General features: G+C 39.3%; 1 protein-coding gene across 2 annotated transcripts in view; it reads left to right on the forward strand.

The window, feature by feature from the left end:
* LOC307117425 (alpha-2,8-sialyltransferase 8E-like) overlaps positions 1-12,602 on the forward strand; it is a 37,038-nt gene extending 24,436 nt beyond the window's left edge. The window contains exons 5-9 of one of the 2 annotated variants that reach the window (XM_079802251.1): positions 928-1,069; positions 4,220-4,335; positions 7,595-7,678; positions 9,648-9,711; positions 11,321-12,602. In XM_079802251.1, coding sequence (XP_079658377.1) covers positions 928-1,069; positions 4,220-4,335; positions 7,595-7,678; positions 9,648-9,693 — 388 coding nt within the window. In that variant the 3' untranslated portion in view covers positions 9,694-9,711; positions 11,321-12,602. Of the gene's footprint in view, positions 1-927; positions 1,070-4,219; positions 4,336-7,594; positions 7,679-9,647; positions 9,712-9,773 lie in introns of both variants that reach the window. The other variant, XM_079802250.1, reaches the window with a different exon arrangement.
* The last annotated feature ends 2,978 nt before the right edge of the window (positions 12,603-15,580 follow it).

The following is a 15,580-nucleotide window of genomic DNA, read 5'->3' on the forward strand; positions in this document are numbered from 1 at the left end:
AACTTCCTGTAAATGGTCTGAAAGTCCGAACCATACAGAAAATGCTTTCACACTAGAAACGAACCGAACCTTTGTCCAGTTTGATCCGTACCGAGACCACCTCTTTTCGTCGGACCAAATTTCGTCAGTTTGGTCCGGACCGTGGTACGGGGGAGGTTTCACACCTGCAATTTTGATTCGGACCAAACTGAAAAGTCCGAAAATCCGGACCAAACAAGGTAGGTGTGAAAACGCACTTAGACACACACAGACATCGTGTGAGTCCGCACTGTATGTGTGTGTGTGTGTGTGTTTGAGTGGGAGAGCAGAGAGAGCAGGAGAAAGAGAGTTTTATTTCGTACATAATTAAACTTAATTTTTTGGGAAAAACTTGGAAATAATTTGTCGTTTGTATCCTATTGTTTACTATATTTTTTTGCTTGGTCTAGCAATAGTGGGTTTTGGTTGTTTAGCTGTTATCGGCTGTAAAGACATTTGAAATAACTGAAATCATTTGACGTAGTGATATGTTCCTGTAATGCGGTCAAGACCTGCCTTGAACTACTTCAGCCGTGATAATTGCACACCTTGCCAATCAGATTCAAGCATTCAACACCCCCGTAGTATAAATAAGAACTATTTTTCATTAAAATGTTTTTTAGTAAAAGTATTGTGCAATTATTGGTACAGGGAAAAGGTTCATTTGCAGCTCTTTTAAAAGAAAAAACACCTGCTAAATTCACTATTTTCTGTCCATTTCTTGTGTCTCCTGCTTTGTTGGGGGTATGTTATAAGTGCAGCAGCTTGTCTTTCATGCTCACAACAATGTCTGTGAATGTATTGGCAGTAGCAAGTCTCTGTACTCTAGCAGCAGCATTAACATTGTCATGTCCATCACCATGATTTAACTTTTTTTTTTTTAAATCATAATCTCTGCTCTCTCCCCAGATCAATACTGAATTTGTGTTGTAATGCCACAGGTTTATTATACCTGACAAAGCAGAACACAGCTGTGAATCAAAACATTACATATGAGACCTCAAATAGGATCTACAAAGTGGGAGCTGCACTTCACAAAATGCTACCTGAGGTCTGTGCTCTTCACCATTTCTGACTCTGAGCCTTTGTATGTGTGCTTAAAGGGATAGTTCACCCACAAAGGAAGATATTTGAAAGAATGTCCAAACCTAGCAGATCTTTGACCATGGTATTTGTTTCCTAGAGGCGAGATCTGCTTGGTTACAAACATTCTTCCAAATATCTTCCTTTGTGTACAGCAGACATTTTTTTGGAGGTTTGGAACAACATTAGGGTGAGTAAATTATGACAGAATTTTCATTTTTGGGTGAACTATCCCTTTAATATATGAAAAGATAAGATGGGCTAGAACCTTTTTGTAACTCTTATTGTTAACATCAGCATAAGTATCATGAACTAGCAATTTTTTACAGCAATTCATAATCTAGGTTCATTTTAGTTTATAACAGTAGCGTTGCTAACCACCACGCAAATGTGTGAGGCCCCGAATGCTTGGGGGACCCCCTGCTGGTTAAAAGCAGTTAACACACTTGATGCCATTTTGACCTTATTTATTACTGGGTGGTCTGGATAAGTAAAAAAAAAACAATTACCATTAAGGGCACATATCCATTTTGTATAACAGAGAAAAATCAAGACCTTTGAGAATGTATATCTTATTGCTGAAAGGAATAATGACCAAATTGTAGACAACAATTCCCACTGAGCAAAGGCGTATGTTGAAAAGACGTCCACTGAGGAGCCAGAATGAAAGTTTTTATGACGTCTGTTTTTGACGTGTTCTGCACGTCCGATATAGACATTCATGGAACCTCAAGGTTAAAAACTAGTTCAAATGTGCTCATTGTGGACATATTTCCCATTTGTAATTGCAAAGTAACTCACAGACAGTGTGTGTTTGTCCAGAAATCAGGAAAATAAAAGAAACTTATCTCACACCTTTGGACACTTTAGACAACTTAGCATCTGTAATTCACACATCTTTGGATCGTGAGAGAATCGTGGGATTCAATCCAGGATCTTCTTGCTGTGAGGAGACAGTGTTTCCCACTGAGACACTGGAGCTGCCCTTAATCACAGACATAAGACACACTTTGACTATTTCTGTCAGACGTCTACAGAAGCTCTTACTGAGAATTAACAGAGCTTTAGATGTTGATATTTATGGTTAATTTGAAGTCACCATTGTGGTGGGAAGTGTTTGCTTTAGTTCGGCTCTTGGTCCCTGTTTTTGTGTTAGCTTTTCTTTGGCTGCTGTAACTGTGTGTGTAAAACACAATAGTTATGGCTGAGAAAGCAAAGATAAAGCTGAAAGATGATAAAACAGCATGTGCACATTGTTTTGAGAAAATATTTCACGTAGTCACACACAGACATCAAGATTTTGCATATGATTCACAACAACGGTGACAATCATGACAAAAAAAACTTATTGCTGCAATGCATGATGGGTAGCTTCAAAGTACAAAACTCATGCTTGATTGTCACCGTTGTTGTGAATCATATGCAAAATCTTGATGTCTGTGTGTGACTACATATTTTTTCAAACTAATGTGCACCTGCTGTTTTTTCATCTTTCAGGATGAGTGATTTGTTAATGCTATTCGTGTCAATACAGCAGATTCACAAGGTTATAGTATATAAACAGATTATCATATGCCGAACAAGAACATAAAACTCAAAAGCACAACATCAGATTCTAGACTTCTGATGATTTAGTCATCAGCAATGAGCTGACAACACCAGAAGTCACTCTATCTTTGTTTTCTCAGCCATAAGTATTGTGTTTCACACACACAGTTAAAGCAGCCAAAGAAAAGCTAACTCAAGTACAGGGACCAAGAGCTCAACTAAAGCAAACGCTTCCCACCACAATGGTGACTTCAGATTAACCATAAACATCAACATCTAAACCTCTGTTCATTCTCAGTAAGAGCTTCTGTAGATGATGATGGTGGTGGTGGAGATGGTGGTCCAGTGGGTTAAACCACTGAACTGATATGCAGAAGGTTGCTGGTTCAATCCCAGCGGTCACCACCAGTGTGTCCTTGAGCAAGGCACTTTACTCCACGTTTCTCCAGGGGGATTGTCCCTGTAATAAGTGCACTGTAAGTCGCTTTGGATAAAAGCATCTGCCAAATGCATAAATGTAAATGTAAGCTTCTGTAGACGTCTGACAGAAATAGTCAAAGTGTGTCTTATGTCTGTGATTAAGGGCAGCTCCAGTGTCTCAGTGGGAAACACTGTCTCCTCACAGCAAGAAGATCCTGGATTGAATCCCACGATTCTATCACGATCCAAAGATGTGTGAATTACAGATGATAAGTTTTCTAAAGTGTCTAAAGGTGTGAGCTAAGTTTCTTTTATTTTCCTGATTTCTGGACAAACACACACTGTCTGTGAGTTGCTTTGCAATTACAAATGGAAAATATGTCCACAATGAGCACATTTGAACTAGTTTTTAACCTTGAGGTTCCATGAACGTCTATATTGCAGAACACGTCAAAAACAGACGTCATAAAAACTTTCATTCTGGCTCCTCAGTGGACGTATTTTCAACGTACGCCTCTAGAGGCAAAGACATTGAAAAGACGACTTTTGGACATAACTTTGCTCAGTGGGTTGTGTGTGTTGTTATGCAGTTCAAGTTAAAGCTGCAGTCCGTAACTTTTTGCGCTCTAGCGGTTGATAAACAGAACTGCATGCATCTTGTGGAAGAACATTGCAGCCGGAGCTACTTCTCTCTGTTTATGTCTATGGCGAGTCACGCAGGGACTTTGCTCCTCCACAGCGGTTCCTACCAGACCGGCCTGAAATAGTCCCTATAAAAACACTTATTATAAGTGTACCATAATGATTCAGGGTAAGACAAAAACACGGTTTGGAAAATGGATTCATGTTGTACATTCTCATTATATCATTTTTGTAAATCTTGAACACAAAACAAGTTACGGACAGCAGCTTGAACTAAATCCAGTTTTTCTTTAAATGTCTAACTTAATTCTATTCAATATTACTGTTGTTCAATTCAAAGTAAAATGTTATTCAATGTTGGTGCATTTGGGCATGTGGGGCGTAAGGTACCCCAAAATGGTAAACCCACCCCTGGTTTATAAATATTATAGTATGTTTTTGGTTCACTGTGACCATAGCCAGACTATAACTATAAAATGGTATGTTCTTTCTGGCTATAATTGTTTAGGACTTTCCCTGGAATAGCCATGGTCATCTAGGTCGATGTGCTGTGGTGGGCAGTGGAGGAATTCTCAAGAAAAGCAGTTGTGGAAGAGAGATTGACAGTGCAGACTTTGTCATCAGGTACAGCTGACACCACCAATAATGCCATCTTTTCTCATTATTAAACAGCTTGTAACAAGTCTTTGTTCCGGTGAGTATGACCAGCGGTGAAACTGATAGCAGACTCCCGTCTCTGGGTGTTGGTCGGCCGTGTTCAGAGCACAATGCACCGCGCACCTCTTCTGTTTAGCGCGCTCAGCACTCTGCCAGACACACCTCCAGCTCAGCCTCCAGATGGCAACCTGAGCCAACAATGCGACGCTAGAACGAGGGGCAATCTAAGCATCATGTGTTTCAAAAGCGACAAGACCCAAGCCATGTTCCTGACATTCTCAGCAGGAAGAGGAAAGCCAGACGGAAAGTTTGCTCACTTTCCCAATTGTGTTCTCCCCGCATAAAAGGATAACAAATGACAATTCCATGCTCCAGTGTAATAAAGTCAAAACAATAATAATGATAAAAAAAAAAAACTGTAATAAAGTTATAAAGTTGCTCCTCTCGATCAGGTTTGTGCTGGCCATTTCGGCGGGTAGTTCAGTGTTGTAACAGGAGGGACACAATGTCTTGTTCCCTCCATCAGGGAACAGAGGTTACACTAGTAACCAACACATTCCTTATCTGTCACTCACTCGACGTTGTGACTAAATGCCACAACCAGCTAAATTGTGTTACCAGGTTTGGTGGTGCAGATGCAGGCAGGCTTCTGCATGCCTAATAACAAGTGCACCCAACCCACGTTGGAACCTTCTCAAAGGCCCAAATAAGTTGCCATAAACCCCTGTGCCACGAGGGGGCTGTAAGGACAGTACTTATATTGGGAATTTTTTCATTTAAAAAAAGCATAGAGCTTTACAGACCAAGAGTTTGTGCTGGGGAAAGTGTTCTTTTTCCTATGCAGAAAAAAAGACATCCTGTCCATAAGGAGATTTCCCCTCTCACGTCAGAGAGGGGAAATGTGCAAGCGATACACCCAGCCGGTACCCAATAACACTTGAGACGAAACCAGCTCAACTTGGAGATTAAAAAATCTTGCGAAGGTATTGGCAGTTGCTCAGCCCACTGCTCTACAGAGGTCTGTCAGGGAGGCACTGTTTGCTAGTGCCCAGGAGAATACCACACCCTTAGTGGAGTGTGATCACACTCCCAGATGTCGTGGTACACCCTGGGCTTGGTATGCCAAAGAAATGGCATCCACATTCCAGTGGGCAATCCACTGTTTGGAGACATCCTTCCCCTTCTGCTACCCCCCGAAACCAAAAAAAGAACTGCTCAAAGCATCTAAAACTCTTTGTGCACTCCGAATAAATGTGCAGGCTGTGCACTATAAACTACCTATAAACTTTATATTCTGTACCCTGACCATAACCATAACCCTACCCCCAAACATAGCCCTTGTTTCTGCATTTTTACATTTTCAAAAAAAAAATGTTTAGCTGTTTTCCACATGGTGACTAAAATTGTGTCCCCACAACATCAAAAATGTCAGGTTTTACTACACAGTAAAATCCCCAGTGTTAAATTAACACTGCTCAGAGAACATATGGTCCCACTCTACAGAGTGTTAAAGTAACACTGAATCAGTGTTAAAGTTAATGAGATAATTAAGTAATTAAGATTAATTAAGTGATGATTGACCATTAGTGATGACACCTGATGATAATGAGCAAAATCACTGAAGAAAAGAGAAAAAGAAAAACGCAAGAACTACAACAGACTATTAAAAAGACATTAAATATCTGAAGATCTCAGCAGAGGAGGATTAAACAACTCCACAAACAGCATTACCAGCTTCACACATTACTAACCAGACTGACTTTATTTCTGTCAGACGTCTACAGAAGCTCTTATTGAGGTTTAGATGTTGATGTTTTATTGAAAATAAAAGTAGTTTGAGTTACCATTATGGTGATCAGTGTTTGCTTTAGTTGGGAATTTGACCCTTGACTTGTTAATATTAGTTTTTCTCTGGCTACTGTAACTGTTCGTTACGGTGAGAACGGCAAGAGAAACTTGATGCTTGTTGATTATGATACAGTTGTTATCATCATATAATGGCCTTATTTGCTTATCTCCTGAGATTAATTGATTATAGTAGCCTTGTGACTCTAGGGCAGAAGATCCAGCAATGTTTATCAGATAAACTAAACGATTATCAAAAAATATTTACATAAGTTTTGTTCTGCGGTTTAATAACACATCACACAACAAGCACTTCTAACTCCTGCGAGTTTTACTCACACATAAACATCAAGAATCAGCCTATGAATCTCAGCAATGGTGGCATGCCGCAATGCATTCTGGGTGCATCATGCAAAACTCATCTATAGCTCCCAGAATGCATTGGGGCATGAACATATCACCATTGTTGAGATTCATAGGCAGATTCTAGATGTCTGTCTGTGAGCTTATCTTGCAGGAGTAAGAAGTGATTAGTGTACAATCTATTTCAAACCTTATTCAGCTTTTCTGGTTAAAATGGTTGGATCTTTCCTAGAATCATAATAAAAAAAAAAGTTAATAGTATATTGCTCATACTCAGTCATAAAATCGATGAATTAAATCACTATACAATTATCTTATTCTCATCATCGAGCAGCCAACAGCATCTGATTGTGTTTACTCTTGCTTTTCTTGCCATAGAAAACTTAGTTACAGCAGCCAGAGAAACACTAATGTTAAAAAGTCATCAAACTGCCCAACTAAAGAAAACACTGATCACCATGATGGTCAAATTAAAAACTAACAATTTTCACAACAATATCAAACAAAAAATCTGATAATTCTCAATAAGAGCTTCTGTAGACGTCTGACAGAAATAAAGTCAGTCTGGTTAGTAATGTGTGAAGCTGGTAATGCTGTTTGTGGAGTTGTTTAATCCTCCTCTGCTGAGTTCTTCAGAGATTTAATGTCTTTTTTATAGTCAGTCGTAGTTCTTGTGTTTTTCTTTTTCTCTTTCCATCAGTGATTCTACTCATTATCATCAGGTGTTCATCACTAATGGCCAATCATCACTTAATTAATCTCTCAATTATCTCATTAACTTTAACACTGATTCAGTGTTACTTTAACACTCTGTAGAGTGGGACCATATGTTCTCTGAGCAGTGTTAATTTAACACTGGGGATTTTACTGTGTACCCTTGTGAGGAATTTTGGTCCCCATAACATATGGAATACCTGAACCACTCACACACCCTACTTTTCTATATTAGATGGCTTTGTGTTGTTCCGTTTGGCATTTAAACTTTTAACTTTTAAATCTGTGTATATATATTTTTCAGGTTTAACTTGTCTCCCATTAATGACAGTGATGTTGGAGTAAAGAGTGATCTAGTGACCATCAATCCCAGTCAACTCTCGGCAGAGTAAGACGATAATAACACAATTATCAAGTAATGAAAATAATCTAAATGTTCACATATACATCTATAGCTAAATATACATATATACATACACCGATCAGGCATATCATTATGACACCTTCTTAATATTGTGTTGGTCTCCCTTTTGCTGCCAAAACAGCCCTTACCCATTGAGGCATTGACTCCACTAGACCCCTGAAGTTGTGCTGTGGTATCTGGCACCAAGATGTTAGCAGCAGATCCTTTAAGTCCTGGAAGTTGAGGTCCATGAATTGGACTTGTTTGTTCAGCACATCCCACAGATGCTCAATTGGATTGAGATCTGGGGAATTTGGAGGCCAAGTCAACACCTCAAACTCGTGCTCCTCAAACCATTCCTGAACCGTTTTTGCTTTGTGGCAGGTGCATTATCTGCTGAAAGAGCCACAGCCACCAGAGCAACAACCCACTAAGCAAAGGCGTACGTTGAGGAGCCAGAATGAAAGTTTTTATGACGTCTGTTTTTGACGTGTTCTGCAATATAGACGTGCATGGAACTATTGTGTTTCGCACATACAGTTACAGCAGCCAAAGAAAAGCTAACACAAATACAGGGACCAAGAGCCCAACTAAAGCAAACGCTTCCCACCACAATGGTGACTTCAAATTAACCATAAATATCAACATCTAAAGCTCTGTTCATTCTCAGTAAGAGCTTCTGTAGACGTCTGACAGAAATAGTCAAAGTGTGTCTTATGTCTGTGATTAAGGGCAGCTCCAGTGTCTCAGTGGGAAACACTGTCTCCTCACAGCAAGAAGATCCTGGATTGAATCCCACGATTCTCTCACGATCCAAAGATGTGTGAATTACAGATGCTAAGTTTTCTAAAGTGTCTAAAGGTGTGAGCTAAGTTTCTTTTATTTTCCTGATTTCTGGACAAACACACACTGTCTGTGAGTTGCTTTGCAATTACAAATGGAAAATATGTCCACAATGAGCACATTTGAGCTAGTTTTTAACCTTGAGGTTCCATGAACGTCTATATCGGACGTGCAGAACACGTCAAAAACAGACGTCATAAAAACTTTCATTCTGGCTCCTCAGTGGACGTCTTTTCAACGTACACCTCTAGGGGCAAAGACATTGAAAAGACGTCTTTTGGACATAACTTTGCTCAGTGGGAATGCTTAGGTAGGTGGGACGTGTCAAAGTAACATCCACATGGATGGCGGGACCCAATGTTTCCCAGCAGAACATTGCCCAAAGCATCACTGCCTCCACCGGCTTGCCTTCTTCCCATGTATTCTGATATACTGGTCTGTGGCTGTGCCGCCCCATACGCAACAAACTGAGATGCTCTGTGTATTCTGACACCTTTCTATCAGAACCAGCATTAACTTCTAGAGCAATCTGAGCTCCAGTAGCTCGTCTGTTTGATCGGACCACACGGGCCAGCCTTCGCTCCCCAAGTGCATCAATGAGCCTCGGCCGCCCATGACCCTGTGGCCGGTTCTCCACTGTTCCTTCCTTGGAGCACTTTTGATAGAGACTGACCACTGCAGACCGGGATCACCCCACAAGAGCAGCAGTTTTGGAGATGCTCTGACCCAGTCGTCTAACCATCACAATTTGGCCCTAGTCAAACTCGCTCAAATCCTTATGCTTGCTCATTTTCCTGCTTCTAACACATCAACTTGGAGGACAAAATGTTCACTTGCTGCCTAATATATCCCACCCATTAATAGTTATTCACTTCACCTGTCAGTGGTGATAATGTTATGCCTAATCAGTGTGTATACATATATATATATATATATGTATATATATATATATATATATATATATATATGTATGTATATATATATGTATGTATGTATGTATGTATGTATGTATATATATATATATATATATATATATATATATATATATATATATATATATATATATATATATGTATATGTATATCAATTATCTTCTTTATTTTCAATGTAGCTCATTAGTTGTAGCTGTGTTAAGATCACAGATAGGCCTATCATAGGTGTGAAGCAACATGAGGGTGAGTAAATATTGGCAGAATTTGTTAAGTAATGGTTCCTTCTGTTTATGTGTATATCTCAGCAGCTACCGGCATATGACCAAAGGTCCAGGTCCGCTGGTGCAGCGTGTGAGTGTGTATGGAAATGCGTCTCTGATCATTCCAGCTTTTGCGTTCACGTTCTGCACTGGAGTGTCAATCAAAACCCTCCAAGTGCTCCAGCCAATCAGACCTCAGCAGCCAGTGGTGTTGTTTAGTCCCTACTACCTCAAGTCATTGGATCGTTTCTGGAAGGGATGCGGCCTTAAAGAAAAACGCCTGTCCACAGGTTTTATGTTAGTTAATATGGCACTAGAGCTGTGTGATGATGTGCATTTATATGGATTCTGGCCTTTTGACATTAATCTAGAGCAGCAGACACTTCATCATCATTATTATGACAACACACCACCCAAAGGGTCCATGCACTCCATGCCAGATGAATTCTATCACTTGTTGCAGCTTCACAGCCAGGGGGCACTAACACTGCACCTTCAGCCCTGTTCATAACATAGAAACATTGGGTGCCCATCAATTTCTTTTTACTTTTTTAAACTTTTCTGACATTGAGGAACATTTTGTGTTGTACAAATGACTATTTAAAAAAAACTACTCTGGGCGTGCCATGGATGTAACAAAACCATATTCTGGCTAGTCAATATAATCTTGTAAAAGGTTTTGTAAATGCACTCAAAAGCTGTTCTTTGAATGAATGTAATTAAATCATGGAAAGGATTTCCATGTGATTAAATCTCTTTCTTTCAGCAGTGAGCACTTTTGTTAGGCTAACTTAAACAAATGAGTTGGTCTAAAACATTGCAAATTAGTTGGGCTGACCATAGTAAATAAGTTGAATCAACCTTAATACATTAAGTTGACCCAAAGTAAGTACATTAAACTGGAATAACAGAATTGCATAATGCTGAAATAAAGCAAGTTAATCATGTGGAAATACTTTCCATGATTTTTTTATGTTCATTCAAAGAGTTATTTTTTTGAGTGTGCAGACAATTAGGTGCTTAATTTTAAACCCAACAATCAGGTGTGAGCTTTATAAAAAGGCAACAGGTTCGTTTACCTGTCTTCAACAAAAATAGAACAACGTAACAGTAAGAGGAAGAGGCACAAACATCATTGGCCAAAGAGCTATTTTGAATAATGTGCTCTGCAATCACGCAGAATGGGGTCCGGCATGTCAACATATGTCTTTACAATATGATCCACATACTCAGATTTGTAGACAGACTTCACAACATCGTCACAGCAGAAGACCAAATGGAGATTATACATTGTGATCTGGGACAATGTGTCTTTCCACCGATCTGCTCTGGTCCAAAACTGGTTTCATGAGCATCCACATTTTCACTCCAATACCTCCCACCATACTCTCCCTTCCTTAACCCCGAGCCTGTGATGTGGACAAAGTGCTATGTTCAGAGCCATCTAGGTTTTTTAAATATATATTTTTTACTGTAATTCATGCTTTAGTTTTGTCCCCACAAGTGTTTTTGTTCATGTACAATATTGTATGTAGAATATGTTCTGATTTTCATTACAAAATGTAATCTTTGGTCCTCCGCGTCCCGCCCAGAGACCACACGTGGAGATTCCAGAGCTCTGGATGGGGGTGCCATATGGTGCCCCATCCCTGAGAAAACAGGTCCTTCCTCAGGGGAATCCGCCAGGGAGGGGCTGTCGCGAGGAGCATCAGTTCTGGGAACCAGGTCCAGTTGGGCCAGTATGCCACAACTAACAAGACCTGCTCCTCGTCCTCCCTCACCTTGCACAGTGTCTGTGCGTGAAGGCTCTATTAATTCTTAATAAACTTTTCTTTTGTAATCTTCATTTTTAAGGCCCTATATGGTTCAGTACACTCTGAAAAAAAAGGTACAGTGGAGGTACAATTTTGTTCCTTGGGGAACAAAACGTATAACTGTACCTTTAAAGGTACACAATTGGTACTTAGGGTACAATTTCCCCTACAATTAACCATTAGCAGGCAAGTTCGGTCCTAGTGAGTCGATGTCCTGCAGAGTTTGGCTCCAACCCTGAAAGACATCTATAGAAGCTCTTATTGAGAATTAACAGAGGTTTAGATGTTGGTTTTATTGAAAATGTTTGGTCATCATTATGGCGATCGGTGTTTCCTTTAGTTGGGCAGTTTAACTCTTGGCTTTTTTTCTTGAGATTGTGGTTTTTGTTACAGTGTTAACAAAACACATAATCTGTTAAAAAAAAAAAAAAAAAAGCCATAAAAAAAAATTGTCTTGAAGAAAAATATTTGACTGAACTCATCACTGACTTAAACTATTAATAAATAATATTCACCAACAATTCTTTCTTGCCACAGATCAGGCATTCTGAATTTTGATTTTTAAATACATTTTAGGAGGAAAAAAGTTTCGATGCACACAGATATCAAGAATCAGCATATGAATTTCAACAATGGTGACATACTTAATGCTGCAGTGCATGCTGGGAGCCTGGCGTTTTATACTGTGGTGGCTTAGTAGAGTTGGAGCTAAACTCTGCAGGACATCAGCTCTCTAGGACCGAACTTGCCTACCCCTGACTTATAGGTACAAAAATTTACCCTTAAGGGTACCACCCCAGTGACGGACACTTGTACCTTAAAAGGTACAATTTTGTACTCTTTTTTTTTTGAGAGTGTAGATATGGAGATCCCAATGCAATACCATGTCCAAATTGTTGAATTTTACCCATTTCCAATGGTCGAAAACCAAATGTTTTTGGTTTTTTAGTTTCCCCTCTATCAAAACAATTGAATACAACATACCTCTCTGAGTGCCAAACATTTTTTTTGTGTGTGAGGTTTGCATGTCTGTAACTCAAGAAGTAAAGATATTGTAATATAATTTTAGATTCTTTTTCCTTTGAAACTGCATGAAAAAAGGTATATAGGGGCCAGATCTTCCATACAATGGCCATTTGTAATCCCCTTAAGGCATTTTTTTTTTCAGGCGACATTCACACCTTTGTGCCACTCTGGCCTCTTCCTTTGGTTATTCATTTTATGGACCTGGGCCCGTATTTATCAAGCTTCTTAAAGTGCCATTTTAGTCTTAAGTGCTGAGAATTCATGAAATGTACTCTTACTTTCAAACTTAAGTATAAAAGCAAGCTATCAAATGTCTTAAATAACTGGGAGAGTAAGAGTGATTCTTAGCTTTAAGACAGCTCGAGAGGTCTCTCAACTGGTTTGGATTTGCCAGGGGCTTGTAATGGCACTGTGGAGACAGAGACGTGCGCAAATATTTCAGGAGAGGAAGAATGTTTTTGAAATGTTTGACAATGAGCAGTTAATCAAACAGTATCGTTTGGACAGAGCAGGCATCATCTTTGTCAGTGCTGGTTAATGTTGGGCTGAACTTGCCTTTAATAACATGCTTCCACTGTTCAACTAATTCAGCAAGCAGTAGCGCTTCTTCCTCCCGCCAGTTCGGTTTTCTTTTGGAATCCATAATGGCTGATTATATCAAAAAATCTAGGCTATATATAGGCAGGTCAGTTAACAGCACACCAGTTTAAAAAATTTAATTAAGACATGGTGGAAAACGTGTTTATCTTTCATTTCAAATGTGTATATTATAATGTATTCTCTTGAAAATTATTTATTGTCGAATGTGTGTTGAATGTAAACTCCTCTTAGGAATTTCACCATTCAATGTGAATTTATCTGAGAATATTCTTAAATAAGGAAATCTATTCAGTGATTGGTTCATGCCTATGACATCATCCAAAATTCCGTTTGTGGCACAGCAAAGTGTCGTAAATCAACTCTAAGACTGACACTTAAGATTTAGTCCGACACTTCACTTAAAGTATGATTGAGATGCTTGATAACTAACTTTTAAGCACAGCTTTGAGCCAATAATATATTTCTACTCTTAAAGGGTCACTACAGTGATTTAGCATTAGGCTTTGTATCAGTAGAAACCCGTAGTATATTTGAATTATGGTACTTTCCCCCCTCATATCCCCCTGAGACGAGAGAATTATGCATTTTATTTCTGGAAAAATTCCTCCGATTACGCAAATATCGTGATTTTGCGTCATCTGAGGATTTTTTGGCCAGAGGCAAAGACTACAGCCACTAGATGGAGCTGTTCTGCATGTTATCAACCCGCCCATAGGGGAGAGATCTCACTCACAGAATGTAAGACACAGACGGCCGCACGGAAATTCATAATAACGGAGCGCGGTGCAGAGTAAAGTGAGTGTTTCAACTTTTCAATGAATTCCTGTGATAGTTTAGCTTCCATATGTGATCTGAAAACGTGCCAGACTGGCGTTTAACGTTACCTCAGCTCCGCTCAGCTCTTCGTGAGGAATTAAATCTGACATTGCTGCATCTGTGCTGTGACTTTCGTTCGGCTCACTCACACTTTAGTGAAAAGACACGTTCAGTTTTTAATTGTAGTGTTTATTCTCTAACTGAACGAAATGATTGTGTTACTATGAAGATCAAAACGGCGGTGTACGGAGTGGCCTCGGAGGGCAGCGAAGCAAGTGCATTCTGGGAGTTGTCGTCTTTCATCCACATGAGACAAAAATACATTTTCTGTCTTTTCTCAGTCTAGAAGGCACCAAATTCAAAAATAATTTCACATTTCTACTGCATAAATGACCCAGTTTAAATACAAAGCTTAATGCTAAATCACTGAAGTTACCCTTTAAGTCAATTCTTATCAGTGTTCTTGTGAGTAATTCTCAGATGCTTGATAAATCCGGGTCCTGATTAATTGCTTTCGGCTCAACCTACCCCCAAACCAGACAGCTATTGGGCCACTGAGTACACAGACTTTCCTCAAAAGTGATTTCACTGGTAAACTTGACATTTTTCCCACCTAAAATACAAAGTGACTTGATTGGCTACATTTAGAATAGAGGGTATGCACGTGACATCACCTTCAGCTGGAGAGACTGCGGGTACGCCACATTGAGTGGCAAAACGACTGAGAGGCAGCATTGGAAAAACACACAAAACAAGGCCCAACAACAGAGGGGGGGTCGGGGGAGGCTTGAAAAAGGACCCCATGGACATCCCTGTGCCCCTCTCCGGACCGAGGGAGATGGACTTGATAATAGTGTGTTGAGCACTGGTAGAGCACTGGTAGAGCACTGGTAGAGCACTGGTACTCAGGGTTTACTGCTTCGGCTTATTGCTTTTAGAGGGAAAAGCTGCCCAACACTGCTGATCTAGGATCACTCAAAAAAAAACTTGTCTAAACATAAGATTTATGTATTTTAATTGCATATAAATTTTCCATGCATTTGGATTACATAATTTTAACATAAACAAATTAATAAACTTAATGTGATTCATATATGTAAGTCATACATAAATGTAACAAGTAAGATTTGTGTAATTGTATTGATAAACTCAATGTGATTCCTATATACCAGTTATATGTGAATGAAACAGGTAAGATTTATGTAAAAGTGCACAGAAAAACGCCCATGTTAAATGAACACTTCCTAGTGTTCATTTGTGTGCCCACTACTGGGTTAAAGTAACATTGAAGCAGTGTTAAAGTTAATGAGATAACTGAGTGATGATTGAGAATTAATGATGGACATCTGATGATAATGAGCAGAATCACTGAAGGAAAGAGAAACGCAAGAACTACAACTGACTTCAGCCACAGCCTTAGATGAAATCAACTGAAGATAAAAGAAGACATTAAATCTCTGAAGATATCAGTAGATGAGGATTAAACAACTCCACAAACAGCATTATCAGCTTCACATATTACTAACCAGACTGACTTTATATCTGTAATTTCTGTTTTAATGAAAATAATAGTTTTGTTGGAAGTCACCATGCTGG

Source organism: Gobio gobio (assembly GCF_949357685.1).
Source record: "Gobio gobio genome assembly, chromosome: 21".
In the NCBI taxonomy this organism is placed as follows: Eukaryota; Metazoa; Chordata; class Actinopteri; order Cypriniformes; family Gobionidae; genus Gobio; species Gobio gobio.